Below are 20,795 nucleotides of genomic sequence, written 5' to 3'. Positions count from 1 at the left end.
CTGGTGAGTCTTCTTCGCCCCCTCCCCCCGAGTACGCGCCGAGGCGGAATGTGCCTTGCGGCATGCTTCAATACGATTACAGCCCTCCAATTCTTTGGTCTCTTGTGTACTTGTGCTCCATACTTATCCTGACAATTAGAACTAGAATCGGAGCATATGATGATTTTGAGAAGTCCCATGATCTTTCTACTTTCCCACTCTGTTCTGTTGGAGCGACCTGCAGATTCCAGGTCCTTGCGGTAGCTCGGGCCAACACTAAGAGATTACCAGTTTTTGACAATGGTTCTCAATCCAGGTGTCGCTTGGTTTATCTCATTCTCCGATCATGATCCATCAATAAACAAAAAATGCATATTTTTTACGAAAAAAGCAAATAACCCGAGATGTGGAAGCGAATGTGAAAGAGAAGACAACTATCGAGCTATCCAGCTCTATCAGATTATCAACGCACCCTCGAAGAACGCAGTTGGTCTCGACGTACTCCAGGAATATGTCTTGTGCAATTGCTGCAAGTTTGCGCGTCATCAAGACCGCATTGGTAACCTGGATCTTTTGATCCCACTAGCCCAACGATGGCAAGATGAGATTCAAAGGAACCTTGATCAAGCAGTCACTGGCTTGGATGAAATTCCGTCCCAGTCAGTTGGCGGCCAGCTACAATATAACCTCCGTTCTCGAGAAGTTGAAACCTCAGTCAATTCCGCCCAATACCAGGTTACAACTATTTCTCAACCACCTTTGTCTGAATTCCAAGTCCATATAAAGGAGCCTGGTCTTGGTGACTCTGTTTCCTGCAAACTCGTCGAGTGCCTGAAAGGAGGCGACGAACGAGATTTCGAGACCGGCTCGCTTTATATCTACCATCGGGACTCCTCTCCTGGCTATGTCAAGATTGGCTGGACCGCAAACTCGGTTTGGGACCGGCTCCAGAGATGGGAAGAGAAATGCGGTTACAGTGCACACATACTGATGAGCGTACACGAGATCCCAAACGCCCATCGAGTCGAGACTCTCACTCACCACGAGTTGATCAAGAACTGGCGTCGGGAGCGAAAGTGCCAGAAAGAGGATTGTCAGATAAGTCATCAGGAGTGGTTCGAAATTAGCAAGGAACAAGCCATGCTGGTTTTGACGAATTGGGCGATGTTCATGTCAGCAGCGAAGCCATACAACACCCAGGGTGAGTTGAAAGATGTGTGGAAGAAAGCTGTGGCAAAAATGGATGGGAATGGAGAGGCTATCACAGCTCAAAAAATGTCAAAGCTCCATTCGGAGTTGTTGACTGAGGAGAAACAAAGTGCTCCTCCTCCTATCAATACCGAGTATTCATCTCTCGACATCTCTATGTCTTCTCAAGCCAATTCGTCCACGCCACCTTCTCGCGCGCACCCACCAAAAGACTTCAGCGAGCAAATTGTTGCTATCCGGCAAGGTATCGAAGAACTGAAGCTTCTCATGCGTGACAACCTGCCACGTAAAGATGCGAAGAGAGTCTCTGACGAAGCTGGAAGTCCCGCTACAGAAAACGAGCCAATATGGAAAGAAGAAGAGGTCACGCTCCTCGATGACCAGCTAGCCGGTTTGTCATTGGAGAAAGAGGTTGTGACGACTTTGGATGTGGTCGTCGAGAAAGCCAATGCTATGACGACGGCAATCGAAACTTTGCCGACGGCGGTACCGCTTGGGACGGAGGTGGTTACAATGCAGGCCTGAGTGGGAGTTGAGGCTCTCCTTGAGAAATACGACGATATGATACATATATAGCGACATAACACATTTCTCTTCTTCATCCTATAACTCCATGATCAGTTCTGACCGAAGTTGATCGACGCATGGAGAAATCTGTGAGGTGGAGGGTTACGCTAGAAGAAGATATGGTCAAGAGGAAGAACGCGAGGGAAAACGCCAAGGTGGAAGGGCATGATCCCAGGTACGGAAGTGCTGCTCGGTTTGCCGGCCACGTGTAATTACTGTACATAAAGGTTCGGCGCTTCCGGAGGCAGTTCGCCGTTGCTTCCACCTAAGCAGCCCGATGGTTCTTTGCCAAAGACTGGCACAGAGGGGGCTGGATGCAGCTCGATTCCAAACGGTTCTGCCAGACCGTACGAGGTACCGAGTACAGTTCACAGATGGAAATAAAGACTGACAAGGGCGACAGATCCTTCTCTGGCAGCAGCTATGGTTCGCAAATGAGTTAACCGGGCAGCATGCCACCTGTGCCAACACCTGGAATTGCAGGCAATGCTCCGGTAAGTGTAGTGTCTTCTGTCGTGTTGTCTCTCCACAGGGCAACATAGGCCCATGGCTCAAACAAATGTATTTATCTGCCGGAGACAAAGGTCGCAGGGTCTGGCCAAGAGACATTATCAATTCCAACGGGCCAAACCTTTTGTTCGGTGGTCGCAATGCGCAGAGCTGGGAACCACAGAGATCGCTGGCAAGGGTCAATGAAGCTGCCCCAGAGTTTGACTCCTTTTCTTCATCTCCTCACAGCTTAGCGTGACTGGAAGGAGTCTAGGCGAATTGTTTTGGTGTCCCGCGTACCATGCTCGTCATCCCTGCTTGGCGTAGAACTAATAGTGTCCAAGATCTTATTTCCAACCTGACGGCATCAGCTCGCCGTGGGTAGAAATTGCATGTTTGTGGGCCATGAATGTGCGACCGTTCAATGTGCATGGTCGGGCAGAGGGAGCAGGTCGATATCGGCCCGCCGTCGACGAGTCCCAGAAACCCATCAGAGTCGAAGTCCCATCACCAACAATGACGGTTGGCTCTCAGTCACAACCAGTAAGATCTAGTCCCAGAAACCACATGAGCAGGTCGCTCAGGCAATGTCTTCAAACGGGCTGTTGCAGCATGACCTCTCCTAGCCGGGAATACTTTGGCAATCTGATCCCGAAGTGTCAGTTACGTTGTATACTTGATGGGTATGCCCCATCTCCCTCCTCTTATATTGAGCAAATAGACCCTGAACGTCGTGGAAACGAGTCATCAAACAAACACGGGAGGGAGGGAATGCCGCTTGTTGGTTGATCTCAAAGGCAGACTCGAGGGCCAATGAACGGATTCTTCCCAATGTTGTTCTCTAAGGCAAGTGAAGGCAAGTGAAGGCGGAATGGACGGGATTCTCAGCGCAAGGAGAAGGTTAATGTGCTGCTCCAGTGTTGGAAGAAAACCGACACAAAGCTAAGAATGAGAATTGCTGGTGACTGGGCAAAGTCGAGGAAAAGCCGCTGCACAGAATGGCCCTCCGCAGTCACCACCATCTCCCTTCAGATGAGTCGTAACTGCGCCCCTGCACTAAGAAATTCACCTCTCCCCAACTATACATGAGTGACAGCATCCTCTTTTGCTGGTTAAGTGCGGGTTCGGCAGTGCTGTGGTCGGCAGACAGTCACTCACTCGATTGTCACTGTCACAGCCTCAAACGCCGAATCATTGTTTCTGACTTCTCCATCATCACTGTCCACAGAAGATGCAATCAACGTTGTGCGTCTTCATCAGGGTATAAACTCCCCATAATCGATAGGTTGCACTCTTCTTCCCCTGGTTTCGCTGATCGACCCCACTGCTAACAATCACAGCTTCATCATCATCATCAGCAGCAGCAGGTTACCTCTCTCTATATCATAGACCATCAGAGTCTACAGCTGCGACAAAGCTCTCTCAGTCTCATCCGAAACATGGACCGCGCCACCCCTCGCTCGAACCCTAACTACGACGTTTACTTCTCGGACGAAAAGATCAAGACTGTGGTAGAGAGATGTCTTCCATTTGTCAAGCGCGAGCAGATGGTCATCGAGCACCTGCCCTCAGGAAAGTCTTTCAACAACCGAATCTACTTTGTGAATCTCAACGAGCCAGTTCGCACTCTCCGACCAGAGTGGAACGGAAATGAAGTGGAAGTGACAAAAACAACGACGCAGATCCAGTCCTCATTTTTGGTGCTCAAGATAGCAGGCCATCCCTTTGGACGAAACAAGGTCCAGAACGAGGTAGCCTGCCTGCTTCTTTTGGAAAAACACTGTCCATCCCTTCCGGCGCCAAAATTACTGGCCTGGTCGGACGATGGCAAAAAGATCAGGACACCTCAGTATCCCCGCGGGTTCAGAGACACAGAACCAAAGAACATTCCGGTGCTGGCGATCCAAGCCGAGGACGGTATACCGATTGAGGATGCTCGCAAGGATACCGAGGGACAAGGCTGGATCTTGATGACCCGCGAGCCAGGAAGGCCGATCAATTCAGAAGATTTGGAGGGTGATGCTGGAGATGAGTTGATGCGCCAAATCGCGGTACACGTCGCTGCATGGCGGCGGGACATGCCTCCAGCAAGGGCGGTCGGCAACCTGCGCATTGTTGGAAGCAACTCAGCTCCCCAGCCAGCGGCTGTTCTCTACGACAAATCCATTCTGCCAGGCTACGAGGTCCATATTGATGGGTTGATAACCAACAATTCTCCATCATCTCCGCTGACCACATCGGAGAAGTTCCACGCTTTCGTGCTCAAAAACTCACTGAAACGGCTCAAGGATGGGAAGCTGTACGATCACACCTCGGACGACGTCCACGCACTGGTGAAGCGTATGGTTGACAACACCCTCCCCAAGCTCCCAATCTTTCAGCATGGCATTGAGCCAATGATATTCACACACGATGATCTTTCCACCCGCAACGTTCTTGTCTCGCCCGACGCATCCGGCAACCTCAAGGTCTCCGCGATCATCGATTTCGAGTTTGCCGGGTTTTTCCCCAAGGAAGAGGAATTCGCTGGGACGCTTCAAAATGAGCAGGAGGAGTGGCCACTCAAAAAATTCGCTGTCTTCTTAACCGAGCTGAAGGACCGCGAAGCGTTGCCGGAGAATCTGGCGCAGAAGATTCCATCGCCGTCGGCAATCGGGAACGCCGTGGACAAGTGTTTCGAATTTGGGACGGGCGAGCTTCATCAAGCCGTGCTGCTCTTGCGTACGACGATCAACACTGCGCCGTGGTGGATCAAGGAAGAGAAAGGGTACAACAAGAAACAGCTGCAGGAGGAGATGGAGGCAGCCAAAGCCAGAGTCGAGAAAGCCGTGCGGTGGCTGGAAGAGATGGTGCCGCCGGAGGAGCGTGAGAAGCGGAGCCGAAGGCGTACCAACAGCACGCGAGGTTGAAAGCTCAGCCCGTCTGTGATTAATACGCGTGATGGTCTCAGGGGTTGGTGAGAGGTCAGATGCAGGCAGGCAGACAGACGCGATCGCACACAGAGACAGGAGAGAGGGAGTGAGGGAAGGGAAGGGGGGTGAAGAGTCTGGGGCAAAGAAGATGGTGGTTGGGATATGATATCGAATTGTGTCTAACTGGCGCAGGACGGGATCTGCTTGACATCAGAGACTCATGTACGAAGATGGATCTAGTCTTCCAAGGAGACTGTCATAGTCGGCTGGACAACATATGCGGCCCAGACAAAAGCTCTACAGATATGGCAGAAAGCTCTTATGCAACCAAAAAGGATGCTATGGCATGTTTAAGAGCTAGTATCATCGTCAGCTAGCTAGCTAGTTAGCTACCTGTGTAAATCCCATTCATAGGTTGCGAGAGAGAGCTTGCAGAGCGATCACAGCACTCGTTAGACCCGAATGACAATGTCACTGTAATAAATGAACGAAGAAAATCAAGCAGGCCATATAGAGAGAGAGAGAGAGAGAGAGAGAGCAATTCCAACCGAGAAGAGAACGAATATAGGTAGTAGGTAGTAAGTCCTTGGTCTCTGTACTCAGGACACGGTAACGATCTACTTACTGTCATTATAAAGTATCCAACTCCATGTGAGGGAGGGTCTTGATCTGGCCGCAAGTTGGCTTTCTAGAAGTCCTCTGCCGTCTTATTGCCCATATTCCTTTACTTTCCCTTTCCCTTGCTGGCGAGATATTCACGGGCTGAGTACCTTCTCCACCCTCCAGCCAGTCTTGCTCTTCACATCCATGACCTGCCTGACCTTGACCGGCGGGAGAGGCCAGCCCAGAGCGCCTCCGGTGCCGCTGCTCGGGCGCAGGTCCACCGTGACCCAGCACTCCCTCCGCCTCGGCGAGCCGGGCAGATCGTCGACCTGGGTCTTGGGGACGGGTTTGCCGTATTTGACCAGGGCCGTGTCGCGCGCCAGGGACGCCAGCTGGGCCGCGGTGACGGGCGCGAGGGGGAACATCCTCGTCTTGGGGATCTTCTTGGCCTCCGGATGCGAGGATGACGACGACGATGTGATGGTAATGGTGTGGGCTTGAGAGCGCTGTAGGTGGCTGTAGCAGATATACTCGGGCAGGTCTTTGACGTTGGCTCGCGCGAGAACCGAAGACGGGTGGATGAACACCGCTTTCTCGTGCAGCGGAGCGGCCGGGTGGTCGTGCAGCGGGATCAGAGGGAGATAGGGCACGTCGATCGCCCGGCGCGGTTTCACGGGGATGTCGGACGGGGGTTGCGGTGCCTTGTCGTAGCGGACAGCGACTTGGTCGATGTACCCGGACGCCACGACTGTGTTGATTCTCGTGGCCACCTTGCTCGAAGAGATCTTGGTCTTCCGGGACCGCGAGATCGTCTCGCCGGTGATTGTGTTGCGGTGATTCATCCGGACCAGGTGTTCCAGCTGATCACGCAGCTGGACGATTTCGGCCATGGCCTTGGACCGGAGGAAGAGCGACTTGCACAGCGCCTCTCGGCTGGATGGAGAGCTGTCAAGATACATAGACACTGCGGTGAGGAGTTTCATCGCATCGGAAGTTTTATCGTTCTTGCTCAGCGTGGCGCGGGCACGGCCATATTCTTGTCGTAGCCGGTCGCGGCGATCGTCTTCCTCTTGTTTCTCGATTGTGTACACTGCAGGCTCTTCGTCATCGTCATCGTCATCTTGTCGACGAGAAGCTGATGAACCGGCTCCTGTAGCCTTATCATCAATGAGATTGAGTTGCCCTTCCGTGACAAAGATCTCTGGAACAGCTAGAGCAGAGACGAGCGCGAGGATGTGCCAAAGCAAGTCTGGCGCAGTGACACTCGCGGCCAGTATCTTCCCGAGGCGAGGCGAGAGCGGATACATAGACAGTTGTCTGCCCAGGTCCGTGATCGAACCGCTAGTTGCCAGGGCCCCCAGGTTCCTCAACAGTTGCTCTGCCTTGTCGAGAGTCTGGGCGGCCGGTGGTGTCGGGAACGGAAATTCGGCGATCGGTCGGGGGTAGGCGAACCCCTTCAACTGCAGCACCACGCTCTCTGCGGGTGCCCTCAAGATCTCAGGCTCTGCATGATCGGGAAAGAATTGCTCGTATACTGCTGACGAGTACAGCCGCCAACAGTGCCCCGGCCCTGTACGTCCTGCGCGACCGGCACGCTGCTGTGCGCTGGCTTTGCTGATATAGTCGATCTCAAAGCTCTGGACGCCAGAGTCAAGATTATACTTACGTTCCTTGCTACGCCCAGTGTCGAAAACATAGCGTATGCCGGGTATGGTCAAACTCGTTTCGGCCACGTTGGTTGCAAGCACAATCAGCCGTGCTCCAGGAGGGGGTGGTTCGAAGACCTTCAGTTGTTCGGGAGTAGGTAGCTGTGAGTATAGTGGGAGAATGTGGACTGATGTGTATGGTTCGCTTGATTTCGAATGCATACGAGCTTGGGAAGGAGTTCTCTCAGCTTCTTCTTCCTCTTCGTCATCTGAAATATCGAATTCCCTCTCTTCCGCTTCATCTTCTGAGTGCGTCAAAATGTCCATCTCGAAGTCGTCCTGTTCTTCGTCCACTCTCACAGCGCTCAGTTCGAAATCCTCAACTTCAAGCGGTGCTTCACTCGCAGCAATCTCTACTCGGGGTGTGTTCGTCCTCCCCCTGCTGCTACTTCCTCGGCCCAGAAGAGCATTGAGTCGGTTGCCAACTTGCTTGATTTCGTTCTGGCCCGTTAGGAAGACGAGGATGCCGCCTCTAGGAAGTTTCCGGTGAGCCCGTCTGACCTTTTCAATCACCTCTTCCACATAATCTGCTCGTGACCTTAGCGCAAAGTGTGTTGTGACACGGTGTTGACGTCCTTCAGCTTCGACTATGGGAGGCCGTAGGGACTGTGAGAAGAGCTTCTCATGGAGAAAGTCACCAATGTTGAGTGTAGCAGACATGATGATCAATTTAAGGGGCGTCGGGTTCGGGTTGAATTGATTCTTCTGCATCCGAGCTGGAACGATTTTGCTCAGCATTCCAATCAATAGGTCAGTATTGACGCTTCTCTCGTGGGCTTCGTCGACGACTATCACAGAGTACTTCCTCAACAGCAAATCCTCGGAGAGCTCACGCAACAAGATCCCGTCGGTCATGAATTTGACCGCGGTATTCGGCGAGACGTTGCTGTCAAACCTGATCTGATATGACACTGTGTGCCCATGTTCTCCCAGCTCGGTACTCACCCGCTTCGCCATGCTGACTGCGGCAACACGACGAGGCTGGGTGATTCCAATCATGCCTGGAGTTGGTCCTTCCGGGGAGCCGTAGCCGGCTTCGAAGAGAAATTGTGGTATCTGTGTGGTTTTGCCGCTCCCGGTATCCCCCTTGATGATCACAACGGGGTTATTGTGGATGGCTTCCATAATTTCCTGCTCTCGTTGGAGAATTGGCAGTTGGGACCGAGATTGTTGTATATCCTCTGACCGACTAACATGCACAGCGTACGCTATTCGATTAAGTACAGGATTTGACACCGTACTTGCTGTCGCAGGCTTCGGAGGCTGAGTCTCTGATTTGGTGACTGGTTTGGGCACAGGTAATAGTTGTCCTTCGCCCGTTGTGTAAGACGGTGTATATCCTATGGATTGGTTTAGTTGCTGGGTTGCCCATGCTTTGAATGCTGAATTCCTTGGTTTTATTTTGTCCCCATCGACCTCGTCGGTTTCGGACATGTCTGTGTTGTCTTCACTGTCTGAAGCATCTTCTGAATCGTTCGATGAGCTAGGCAATTCGGAGCTCGACCCTTCCTCCTCTTCTTCCTCTCCCGAGTCCTCTTCCTCTGAATCTTGCTCGTGTATACTTGGCTCGGAATCGAAGCCTTCCCAGGGCAACTCCACTGAAGCCTCGTCCTGCGGTCGGATCCGTGTCTTCCCCCTTCGAGATTGTATGATGGGCAATCCATTTTCATCTAGTGCCAACGGTTGGGCAAGACCACTCCCCTGTATATGAGGAGGCCCGTCAGATATTCTTGGTTCCCCCAGCCGTTTCTTGTCGTTAAAGGCTTCCTTGTGTTCTGCCTCGAACGAGTCCTCACTGTCTATGTCCGAATCATCCTGCATCTGTGGGATCTTTTGTTTTGAATGCTTCGAACTTGGCCCCGCTTCATTTATAAACTCTCCAAATGTGCGTTTCCCCAAGTTCCCAGAGCTCTTTGCGACAACAGCTTCATACTTCTCTTTCTCTTGCTCCAATTTCCGCAACAGGTCCAACGTCTCATCCTTTCTCAGTTTGTTCTCAATGTACTTGTCCAATCTTTTCTTCTTCTTGCTTGAGGCATGTGGCTGTTGGGCTCTCAACTCTTCCCTCAATTTTTGCTTCTTCGCCTCTCTCTCCGCCTGGCTTTGAGGGACAATGATTTCTTGGTTGGTCTGCTGCGGGGCGGTGGTGGCAGGAGACGGTCTGGCTTGCGCTTGCTGACGGGCAAGCACTTTGTGCTTCCGCTGACGGGGAACAAAGCGAGGCATTGAGATCACAAGTCTCCAGCCTTAGAGCCCATACAGCCTCTTCCCGCCAAAATAGGTTGTAAAATCGTGCGCATTGCGAGAAATGTGAAATGTGTCGGTGCATGGAAATTATTGCGAAAGCCCGGCAGAAAATATTTGGCGGTGACGCACTAATACAAGGCGGTGAGGAGGTTGATGAGGGTCACGTGGACTCCTTGAACATCAGGTGTAAAACTCCAGCGTATATTCCACTTCATTCTCTTTTAGGATCAAGACTATTTCTGGCGGAGCATGGGCTTGCCACAGGACTACGGTATGGCGGACATAGACGACACAAAGGTTACGATCCCTTTCCCTGCGCCGACGAAACAAGTGGTAGGGGAGGTTAATGGGGTGAAAACCGATGTCATGTACATCTCATTTGCGGACAAAATCATGATCACTATCACACAGAATGGAAAGTTGGGCCAATGGGTACATATCCCGAAGGAGTGCTAAGTGACATTCTGGGCTACGTGCTGATACGTGTTGAAGATTACGGTGCCACTACTGAGCGACAATCCTACTCATTCGGATCCGTATTTCCAAACAGGCCGCTCTGGAGACGACACCTTGCTTCCGTCAACTCGCTTTTCGCCGCGGACGCTATTAGGGGCCGGTGGTTCTGAGCGTGAGGCTATGGGCCAACTGTACGCTTCGCAGATTGCTGACGCAATCGTCACCAAGACACCCGACGAAAGTCGCGCTCTCATGCTCGGACTCGGGCTCGCCAAAGTTGAACTCGAGCGGGATGTCTTCCTGCAAATCGTTGACCTTGTTCTATCAGTCATCTGAAGTCTCGAGATCGGCATTCTCCGCTCCCATGGCGTCAATCAGACAAGGCAATCTGGCGTGCCAGATCCGTCTTTCGAGGGAAGCGCCTGGCACCTCCGACGACTTTGCCGTACTTTGCGTGCGGCGACGGCTGATTTCTTCAACGGATGCGTTGATCTCATACTCTCCGTCAGCAAGCGCAATGATGCCCAATTCGGCCACACAAACACCACCGGGCTCAACGGCGGGATACAGGGCACGCTGGAGCACACCGGTCCAGATGAATCGCTTCGTGAGGTCCAGGGCGATGTTATGGGGTTGGTGTCGGAGAGCAGGCTGGAGGCGAAGGAGGAGACGCAGAGACTCTTGGGTGCGGTTGCGAATTGTGGCTGAAAGAGTTGCGAACAACTCGGTCTGGACGACGAAATGTGATCTCCCGATCTGTCTTACGGGGGTATCTGCGTTGCCCTCTATGCCCTGAGATGGTTCGTGTGGTTTGACAGTAAACTCGATCTCGACATGGTCGATCTTCAGTGCATCCACCATCCGTGGACTCAATCTAACACCCTTTCTCAGATCGATCTCGCCGTGCCTGCCCGAGCCTTCTTCCCGCCACGTGCCTCGTATGCATTTGAGAAGTTCTTCACGGTACCAGAAAGACTCTCGGCTTGCTGCTTCTGCCTCTGCACTCAACTTAGACGTCGTTACCACAAATTGCTTCTGTGGCTCTAGGTTCGGAATTGACGCATGAGGATCCTGAATGAACAGCCGAGGAACCAGCAAAATCACCCGACTGACATGGCCGGGTTGCAGTGTCTCAGCGACTGTATATGCATCCTCCCAGAGCTGGTCGTCGGTAGCGGATTCCCATTTTACCTTCCGAGCTTGGAGTTCAATGTGAAGAGGCTGTGGCCAGACGTTCCGTAGATCTAGCGACAACATGCAGTACTGACTTGCATCATCTTGAGACTTGAGCCAGTTGGATAACATGGATACGCCTGACGCTCTGCTTGAATTTTTGTCGTATAAATGCTTTAATTTGTCCGTGGTTGAAGCGGGAGCCCAGCTGAAGTCATTATGAATCGGGAAGACATTGCAACGTGGGATTTCCACGCAGCCGTTGACTGTAACCGAGATGGGAAACCGAATTTGTCTGGTGTAGAAAGTCCCTTTCACTTCTGACAACGGCGACCCCAGATACGCATAATCTGCTTGTATAGCGGCGCTCACGAGGCCGGCCCGACCAAAGATTGTCACTTTGTATGCAATGCTCTGACCAGGCTCCAAGACTTTGGAAGGATTTTCCTCGTGCTCATCTGTGATATCCACGGCTGGATGTAGGCTGAGCTGGTTCTGGATTTCGAACAGTTCTGCAGGGTTGAGCTCTTTGTTCGTAAGAGCCTCCTGCAGCCTCGTGGCGACAGAGTCCTCTGTAGTAATAAGGATAAAATCTGCTGCCACGACCTGGCCTTCATTGACCAGCGTGAGATCGAAAACACGACGTTCTCCTTCTAGTAGCATAATGGCAGGATCACCCAAGCTGCGGGAACTTGCGACGAGTCGAGGCTGAGATTCAATGACCTTGAGCTTCAAGGGTGTCGCCTCCGGAAAATTCAGCGGGAAATTATCGCTTAGCGAAGACCCTCCATTCTCACCAGCCTGCTCTTTCCTGGACCTGACCCTTCCAACAGCATTCTGCTTTGGGATAACTGGGCGTTTCCATTCATCCCGAAAAGTCAGGAAGTCCTGTTCATAGCAGTTGCGCACGGTGGCTCTGCAGCCAATAATTTGCAAATCTCCGCTTCCCGTCGGGGTCCCACTGAGTATGAATATCTGTGTCGAGAAGGGACCCAGCACGATGCTGTGACGTGAGGGAGCAAAATCACACCCTTCGCTCAGCAGGCTGATTTCTTCGATTTCAATCTCTGCTTCGAGCGGATTCTGCAGAAGGACGGTGAATATAGCGAGCTCTCCTGCCACCAGAACTGGAGCGGCGGCAACGGACTTGTCTTTCGAGAACGGATTGTATATAAAAGGATCTCGCACTGTTTCCACGAGACCACTCCCACGTAGACTGACGTCGCTAGGCTTGTGTGCAATTAGCTTCGCGAAAGTCCCTTGCTCCAAAACCTGAATTTCACGGACGAGAAAATCGTCCCAGTATTCAGCGCGGCAGCCATGTGCACCTAACCGCGAAGCTGCCGAGACGGCACGTTTCACACTGTCGAGAAGGCGTACTTGGTCCTCTGCAGAGATCAATGGAACCGTATCAGTGGGATATTGAGGCATGGTGATCATTTGTCTTGCATCCCGCAGAATGTTCGACGTGAAATGGAGTCCAGCTGGGACATCGGGCAACGCTTCGCTCACTGCCACACACGTTCGCAGCATTTCTAGTTTCAGCATGGCGTCGCCGGAACTGTGCTCGATGGCCCACATTCTCAGTCTATTGTGAATCTTGTTGATATCGGCAGGGATCGTCTGTGCTGGTCCGGGGACCGGTGGCAGAGGCACTCCGTATGCTCCGGCAGCTAGGTTCAGCATGGCTCTCGTACCAACCACCATTTCGGGGAGTACACCCAGGAGTGCAGTGTTCAGAGGCGGAAGTCCAGCTGCGGGATGGATACCGGCCTCGGAAGCACCGATCTTTCTCGCCTCAATCAGTCTCGGGACTAATTGTTGCATGAGCTGCTTGAGATAGAAGGCGTGTTTGCGATCCAATCCCAACAATGACAGACTGGCGCTGACCGCCGCTAGAATAGTCGTGTGGTGAGATGGATTTCTGCTCGATTGAGCTTCTTGAAGTGTCTCAATCAGGATATTGGCAAGCCCAGCTTTGGAGATGGCAACGGGTTCCCCATTCGACTGTACGGAGTTCTCAGATGCACCACCGTCACCAGTCACAATCTGATTCAACCCTTGTTTGTTTAGCACGCCTCCTGCACGCTTCACATATATCAGTATGTTCACAAGCCTGATCCGACATTCCCTCAAGATGTCTTGCAAAGAGCCACCCAGGTCCAAATTCGCCACCTTGGCGTAGAGTTCAAGAACAGTCTCAACTAATGGCGGTAGCAACTGGGCCAATGCCTTTAGTGAGTCGCCGGATTTTGATGCAACCTCAGCCTGAAATGCTCCGCTTCTGTTGGGTAGAGAGCGGCAGACTTGCGGTACAGAGAAACTCAGCTCAGACCAGGATAGGAGAAGCATGCAGATAAGAAGGTGTTCAAGAGCCTTTGCATGCCACAGATGGTCGTGACCACTTTGCGCGACAGCAGCTCCTTCGGCAAGGTAGTTCATTGCCTCTGTCCAGAAGCCACGTTGGAGCCAGTACATGCCCTGAATGACGTTGAACCGTCCCCTGGAGGTGTCACTCTAGACATGTTTCAGCAAACGTATGGGTGTGGCGTTGGGATTAAAATACCTGCTGCTCTGAACCATTTGAAGTCGGCATCAAGCCCGGTGACTTTGTGGACATGGGAGCTGAGTTTCTCTCTACGAGGGTTGGAGTTGTGCCGGTGCGTCGAGGGGCCTGCGAGTTTGCAACTGGCACCATGCTGATTGGCTGATCTTTGAAGTCATTCACAATGAGTTCGATCCCGTCCTGTAGTTGCCGTGATACAGTGGTCATGACCACCCAGGCGGCATTCTCAATATCTGCCTGAGGCATGCAGATAATGTCATTGTCAAGAGGATTGGAAGGCTCGGCGCCGCAATAAATGAGTCGACGAACGACCAGTCCAGGACTTGAGGGTAGTTGCTCCTCAAATCGGATTTTGATAGAGTCAATCGCGGCAGAGAAGTCATCCCGGGCCAAGCCATCTGCTTCCGAGGACGGGGCAGACACATTTGCAAGTCTCTCGCCATCAATCAGCCCTAGGAGAACCTGGCACCGGCTGTTCGTCTCGAAAGGGAAAAGATGCGGTCGGCCTCTTTGTTCGTTGACCGAGATGTCGTAAAAGATACAACCATTTCCCGCATGGGGGTTGTCTACAGCTACCAGCCAAAATGAGTTTTAGGCCTGTGTGAGAAGTTGTTTCGGCATACCTAGACAAGAAGGGGAAGAGTCCAGGACTCTACGTTGGATGATTGAAGCATTCTGCAAAGATTTGATGAATTCTTGGAAACGGTCTGGCGTTATCGGTCCGGCGGGGACACATAACACGTTAACCCGTGCGACAGCTGTGGGTAGGAAGGGGTGATAGCCCATGATGACATGGTGGCTATGGCCGAAGTACGGAGTAGATAGACTTGGAATCGCCAAGATGAAGTGAAGAGCACAGGGTCCAGTATTTTTTTTTGGTCCTCAGTAGCACCAAAAAGCGCGTATATCGAACACTTCTCAGGAGGCATTGATGACACCAAACAAGGTTGATGGCTTAGGTAAGCGACTGGCCACGAGATGGACCCAGTGCCCAGAGGGTGCCCCCACGCCCCCAGCAACAATCGGACCCCTAAAGCCCCCTAACATAATGGCTCCGGCGGCTCCTCGGGCCACGTCGCGTGTTGCAGGGGCCGCTGTCTGCGGCTCGGAACTCGTAACCCCCTCGACGTCAGCCTTATTGCAGCCTCGCGAGAAACATCCTGCCCTCCTGCATGAGTCGTTCAAACAAATCTGCCACTCTTTGCTTCTCCATTCTTCTTCGCCTCTTCCACCTAATCTCCCTCAGTATCACTCATTCGCACCTCTAAACCTATTCCCTTCAGGCTATTTCCTACGAGTTCATGTTCATCCGGGTCGACCATTCACGTCGATGATATTCCTCGCCACCAAGGCTTCAAAGCCTTAACTCCGAAGTCAATATTGTTGGATGTCAACCCCGCCGCCTGTCTCTCTTGACTTCCTCCTCCCAGACCACTTCTTCTGCACAGGCAGTTAGGATTCGGAGCGGCACAATGGACTTCGACGCCCTTCGCGCACGTACGCTGCGCTCTGGAGCAGATGAAGAGGCAGTCACAGTCAATACAAGAGCTTTGATAGACAAGGTACTGGCCAGATACTCTGGAGAATGGACTGTGTTGCGAGAGTTGCTACAAAACGCGGCAGATGCTTCAGCAACTAAGATCACGATCAAATTCGAGACACTCCCCTCAGCCACGGTGCCTGTGCCTACCGACCCCTCACCGTCGAATCTTTTGAAGCATACGGTTCTGCATCATACTTTGAAGAGACTCGTTGTGACAAACAATGGACAGCCTTTCAGCGAGAATGACTGGAATAGGCTGAAGCGGATTGCGGAAGGAAACCCGGACGAGACGAAAATTGGCGCTTTTGGGGTTGGGTTCTATTCCACTTTCGCAGACTGTGAGAACCCTTTTGTCTCCTCAGGAAAGGAGGCGATGGCTTTTTTCTGGAAGAACAACTCGTTGTTCACGAGACGATTGCAGCTGCCGGAATCCGAGACTTCGGCAGACACAAACTTCGTCCTTGACTACCGGGACACCACGTCTCCAGTGCCTCCATTACTCCCCCTGGCACAATTTCTGGCAAACAGTCTGACCTTTGTTGGATTGGAGAACATCGAGCTTTGGGTCGACGAGTGGAATCTGCTCTCGTTGCAAAAGAAGACGTCCCCAAGTTATGACGTGGCAATACCTCGTGATATTGATCCCAAGACGAGTGAAGGCTTTATGAAAGTTACCAAAGTCTCAAAAGAAATCGCCCAGATCGATGGCCAGTGGATGAGTGTCATAGGTTGGAAGGCCACAAAGGATACGACTCGGTCGAACGAGAAAGACTCCGCTCCCTCGCTTCGCAAATTCTTTTCGCGGCTCGCGGGAACTGCACAAGAGGAGACCCAGTCAGAAGTTAGACCTGACCGCTCAGCCGACGGGGAATTGTTGGCGACAAAAGTGTCTGCCACCGTTTTCCTTAACGTGAATACAGCCACCATCAAAACATTTACCGGCCAGAAGTTCAATGAGGAACTGGAGCGTGCAACCAAGAAGCCGCCTCCAAAGTTTACAAAGCTCGCCATCCTGACGGCTCCATACATAGAAGATGCTAGCCTCGCTAATGCGTCTGCTGCTGGGGATGTTTTTGGGACGGTCCTCCCCAGCAGAGGGGGAAAGATATTCATTGGCTTTCCCACACATCAGACCACTGGTTTGAGCGCACATATTTCCGCACCTTCGGTCATTCCAACGGTCGAACGAGAATCTATCGACTTGAACGCCAGATATGTGAGGACGTGGAACATGGAGATGCTTCGTGCAGCTGGTATTGTCTGCCGAGTTGCATGGTCGTGTGAGATGCAAGAGCTCAAGGAAAAGACTCTACGAGCAGCCAACGGCAAATCCAAGATACGCATGGAGGAAGTCAATCCTTTCTTGGACGAAGCAATTACTACGTTCAAGAACTTCACCTTCAGAGAGTCGACTCCTTCAGCTTCGATAGGTCAGCTCCTGGAGGACGCTTTCTGGACATGTAGCAAGAAAGCGTCTATTGAAGTGGTTTCCACGTGCGGAGTTCTTCCTACTCACGACGTCCGGATTGCTCCGAAGGATATGAGCTTCATGGAAGGTATTCCGATCTTGCCTGAAAAGTTGGTCTCCGAAGCCTCTGTTCTGGTGTCGAAGCTGGTCGACTTTGGTCTCCTGACTGAGGTAACGGTGACCGACATCAAATGTGCACTCGAGTCAAGTCCATTGACCACACCGCAAGTATCCGAGTTTCTTGGTTGGCTCACAAAACAAGCAACCCGTGGAAAACTTGACAAGGCTACAATATCAAGTCTCCTCGCTGTCGCTGTTGCAAACGACGACAAGCCCGAGGGCAACGGAAGTCCACTTCTTCAGCTTGGAGAAATTCGTCATTTCTTAAATCCCAGCCGAACACCCGTTGATCTCCCGGTGCCGCCCTCAGTGATGCCATTTAAGTTCACCAAGAGCATGAGCAAGCACGAGCTAGAGAGTCTCGGGTGGGAGGAGCTTCAACTGGTGACATGGGTACGCTGGCTGATTGCCCAAGCTGGAAATCGTCAAGTCCTTGCGGAAAATCAAGACATTACGAAATCTGCAGAATTCAGCTCGCAAGTTTTGCATCTCCTCTCGAAACAATGGGATTCGCTCAGCCAGCCCTCGAAATCGTCGCTGGTAGAATTACTCGTCAAGCACACCGTAATACCTACGAAATTCGGGATGAGAAAACCTAGCGACGCTTATTTTCCAAGTGTCAAGCTCTTCGATGATCTGGCGATAGTCGAAGGCCTCGGCTCTGTCAAGGATAAGTTTTTGCTCGCTCTAGGTGTCCGCAAGACCGTGGAGTTAGGAGTAGTCTTCGAGCGACTTTTGGCATTGGAACCCAAATCTGCCAAAACCGTCGGCAGTGCGAACCCACAATGGAGCCACGTTGATTTAATCAAGTACCTGGCCTCTGTACAAGATGATATTCCCGGAACGGATATACAAAAGCTTCGAAGCACCCCCATATGTCCTATGCAACTGAAGGGCAAAGACGGAGGCGAGTCTACAGAGCGCTACCGAGTGAGCGAGTTGTTCCAGCCACGACACGACTTACGCGAACTCGGGCTCCCTGTCTTAGCTTGGCCCGGTCAGTATCGGTCCAACTCTCCAGAAGGGAAGTTCTTACACGCCCTCGGTCTTCGAACCACGCCGCTAGTCCCAGAACTCGTCCAGATCATGGCGGAGACGGGTCAGAAAGGGCCCAAATATGATCTTGATCGCCGAGACAGGGCGCTGGCTTATTTCCTTTCTCACCACCATGCTCATGGCTATGGCTTGTTTGATTATCAGAGCATCTCGCTTCCTTTCCTGCCACTTGAGAACAAGCCCGATCAGCTTGCTACGCCGACGCAGTGCTTTTCGAATGAAGGAGCTGCTCTGCTCGGCTTCGATATTCTGAAGCGCGACTGGGTACCCCACGCCACAAAGGTCGGCGTTAGGGAACATCCACCAATGGACCTTTGCATCAATATCCTTTCCAAACGGCCGCCGCTCACGGCCAACGATGCTCGGGCTATCTTTGCCTATTTTGCAGGGCGGCTGGCAGAGATCAACAACCACAATATGTCGAGGCTGAATGTCACTGATTTCATTCCCATTTTCCCCAAGAACAAGGAGAAATCGGCTCCCAAACTTCACACGTCCCCTCGAAATTGCTTTTTGGGCGAAAGTGAAGCCTTTGGGGAGATCTTCCACTACGTTGATTTCGGTGCTGAAGCGAACTCCTTTCTCATCAAATGTGGTTCGAAGCAAGAACCTTCAAAAATAGAGATTGCGCAGATCCTTGTGAAGGAGCCTGCCCGGATTTCTGCAACGTTCCGCAATGCTGAAAAGTACATGGCGTTACTCCGGAGCATGGCCGAGGCTGCTAAGACCTTGAAGAAGAACAAGGAGCTTTGGGCCGAGATGAGGAGGGCACCGTTCCTCCTTGCAAGCAGGGAACTCCCGCCTCCGACATCGTCGGTAGAGAAGCACACTGCCCCCGCCGACGATGCCGATAATCTCGACGAGGAAGAGGTTCAAGGCATCCGCGAATTTCAGCTATGTAGTGCTGAAGATGCTATCATCATCGACGATTATATCAACTACAGCCTGTTCAAGGCAAGCATCCTTGCAGCCCCCCAAGAAGAGAGTCTTGAGGACTTTTACTTTGCTCTGGGGTCTCCACTGCTTAGCTCCCTTGTCGAGGAGGCTGCACGCCATGGCCCGAGAGCGCAGGATCAGAAGCCCGCACAGAAGCTACAGAAACAGATCCTCGAAAGATCGACACTGTTTTTACACGAACAACCCGCGGAGACCATCAAACATGATGCAAAGTGGCTGGAAAAGAATCTACAAGTTCAACTGGTCTCATCTATTTCGTTGCGAAGATCATTGCGAGGAAGGAATGTCAGTCACACAGAAAAGCGGTCTGCTGTAATCACAGCAGTGAATAGAGAGTACACTCTGTGGATCTCAGGTGCAAAGCCAGACCTCTACCAAGTCAGCCAGTCGTTGGTGCACATTTTGCTAACAAGACCAAAACTGCATTCTGCAATCACCCTCGAAATGCTGCTGAAGACGGACTTGCTTGATCTCCGCGCCCGGGGCTTCAATGTCTCTCGTATTCTGCGACAGAAGGCGGCAGAGGCCCGGCTCGCCGAGAACAAGAGACAACAAGAACTCGAGGAGCAACAGAAGAGAATTGAAGAAGAGGAAAAGGCCTGGCGAGCCTCTCAAGAACAAGCTGCAAGCGATAGGGCTCCACGCACCCACGTCCCAGGTGGATTCCCAGACTCACCGGATAGCAAAGCACTGGCCGGCCAGGACTCTAGCACCGCCGCCCCAGTCGGCAGCGATGACTTACGGAGACATGGTCGCAACTTGTTTTCCAACCTTTCACGTCAGCTCGGGCTCGGCAACAATCGCCACATTCAACAAATGCTAGGTCGCAATGATGATGAGCCTCGAGCGGTCACAACTGGTGAGACTGCAGAACCGCCTCCTCCCTATCAATACGACCAGCAGACTGGTCAGACCAACTCGACTGGGTCGTCAGTCACCGCTCCTCATCAACTCCGGGAGAATCTTCTCAACGCCATCAAAAAGTCCCGTGCTCACAACTCTTCGGAGCTCTTCAGTCGTGGAGAGACCAATGTCCTCCAAGAGACCAAGTCCTACTGTGACGAGCACCCTGCCCATGATCTTACTTTTGTGGCTGAGATCAAGGACGGTATCCAATGCTTTCTATCCCCTTCATCTGTAAACAATTCGTCACAGTTTCTCCAGCACCACTCGGCTGGGTTGACGGCGTTTGCGGGCCTCCTGAAATCGGTAGGAGCAGTATTTTCCCTTAGCCCGCGTACCTTGAATATCTTCTTTGAAAGCTCGGGGAAGACCATCGCCTTCAACAGAAACGGAAGCATATTCTGCAATTATCGGTACTTTGAACAACTGCATGAGCGAAACATGGGAGCAGCGGGGACAGGTGCGTACAGCGAGGCTTTTGTCTACTGGTGGGTGATCTTATGCCATGAACTGGCGCACAATCTTGTTGCGGATCACAGTTCGGATCACAGCTATTATACGGAGGGTTTTGTGGCTCAATACTTTACCAAGGTTGTCGCGGTTTTAGGACAAGCTCATGCACAGCAAAATGCCCGGATGGAGGCCCCTCTCGTCGAGATTTGAAAGAATGATTGGAGCGAGGGGCCGTCGGGCCATTCAGGCGGAGTCTTATCACTGCCTCTCGCCGGTACAAGACTTTTCTTGTTCTCTCTGGGCCGGTCTGAGCGATCAATCATTTGTTTGTTTCTCGGTGTCGGGATTAGACGAAGAATGACACTTTCCTAAATGCTGGGTAGAAACG

At 52.1% G+C, this 20,795-nt stretch overlaps 5 protein-coding genes across 5 annotated transcripts; 3 read left to right on the top strand and 2 right to left on the bottom strand.

Moving 5' to 3' along the window:
• Window positions 1-279: 279 nt before the first annotated feature.
• Window positions 280-1,713, top strand: AYL99_03497 (hypothetical protein; the record flags this gene model as incomplete). Its single annotated transcript, XM_018835013.1, has 1 exon — window positions 280-1,713. The coding sequence occupies one exon, from the start codon at window positions 280-282 to the stop codon at window positions 1,711-1,713; it is 1,434 nt and encodes a 477-aa protein (XP_018694663.1).
• A 1,970-nt stretch (window positions 1,714-3,683) lies between these two features.
• Window positions 3,684-5,153, top strand: AYL99_03496 (hypothetical protein; the record flags this gene model as incomplete). The annotated part of the gene is made up of 1 exon (XM_018835012.1): window positions 3,684-5,153. One exon carries the CDS (start codon window positions 3,684-3,686, stop codon window positions 5,151-5,153), a length of 1,470 nt encoding a protein of 489 aa, XP_018694662.1.
• Window positions 5,154-5,911: 758 nt separating this feature from the next.
• AYL99_03495 (hypothetical protein) lies at window positions 5,912-9,691 on the bottom strand (the record flags this gene model as incomplete). The annotated part of the gene is made up of 1 exon (XM_018835011.1): window positions 5,912-9,691. One exon carries the CDS (start codon window positions 9,689-9,691, stop codon window positions 5,912-5,914), a length of 3,780 nt encoding a protein of 1,259 aa, XP_018694661.1.
• Window positions 9,692-10,492: 801 nt separating this feature from the next.
• Window positions 10,493-14,693, bottom strand: AYL99_03494 (hypothetical protein; the record flags this gene model as incomplete). The annotated part of the gene is made up of 3 exons (XM_018835010.1): window positions 10,493-13,858; window positions 13,908-14,479; window positions 14,531-14,693. 3 exons carry the CDS (start codon window positions 14,691-14,693, stop codon window positions 10,493-10,495), a joined length of 4,101 nt encoding a protein of 1,366 aa, XP_018694660.1.
• A 686-nt stretch (window positions 14,694-15,379) lies between these two features.
• On the top strand, window positions 15,380-20,617 carry AYL99_03493 (hypothetical protein; the record flags this gene model as incomplete). Its single annotated transcript, XM_018835009.1, has 1 exon — window positions 15,380-20,617. One exon carries the CDS (start codon window positions 15,380-15,382, stop codon window positions 20,615-20,617), a length of 5,238 nt encoding a protein of 1,745 aa, XP_018694659.1.
• Between the last annotated feature and the right edge of the window lie 178 nt (window positions 20,618-20,795).

The sequence above is a fragment of the Fonsecaea erecta genome, assembly GCF_001651985.1.
Source record: "Fonsecaea erecta strain CBS 125763 chromosome Unknown Scaff3, whole genome shotgun sequence".
Classification (NCBI taxonomy): domain Eukaryota; kingdom Fungi; phylum Ascomycota; class Eurotiomycetes; order Chaetothyriales; family Herpotrichiellaceae; genus Fonsecaea; species Fonsecaea erecta.
This window is presented reverse-complemented; position numbering and strand designations above follow the sequence as displayed.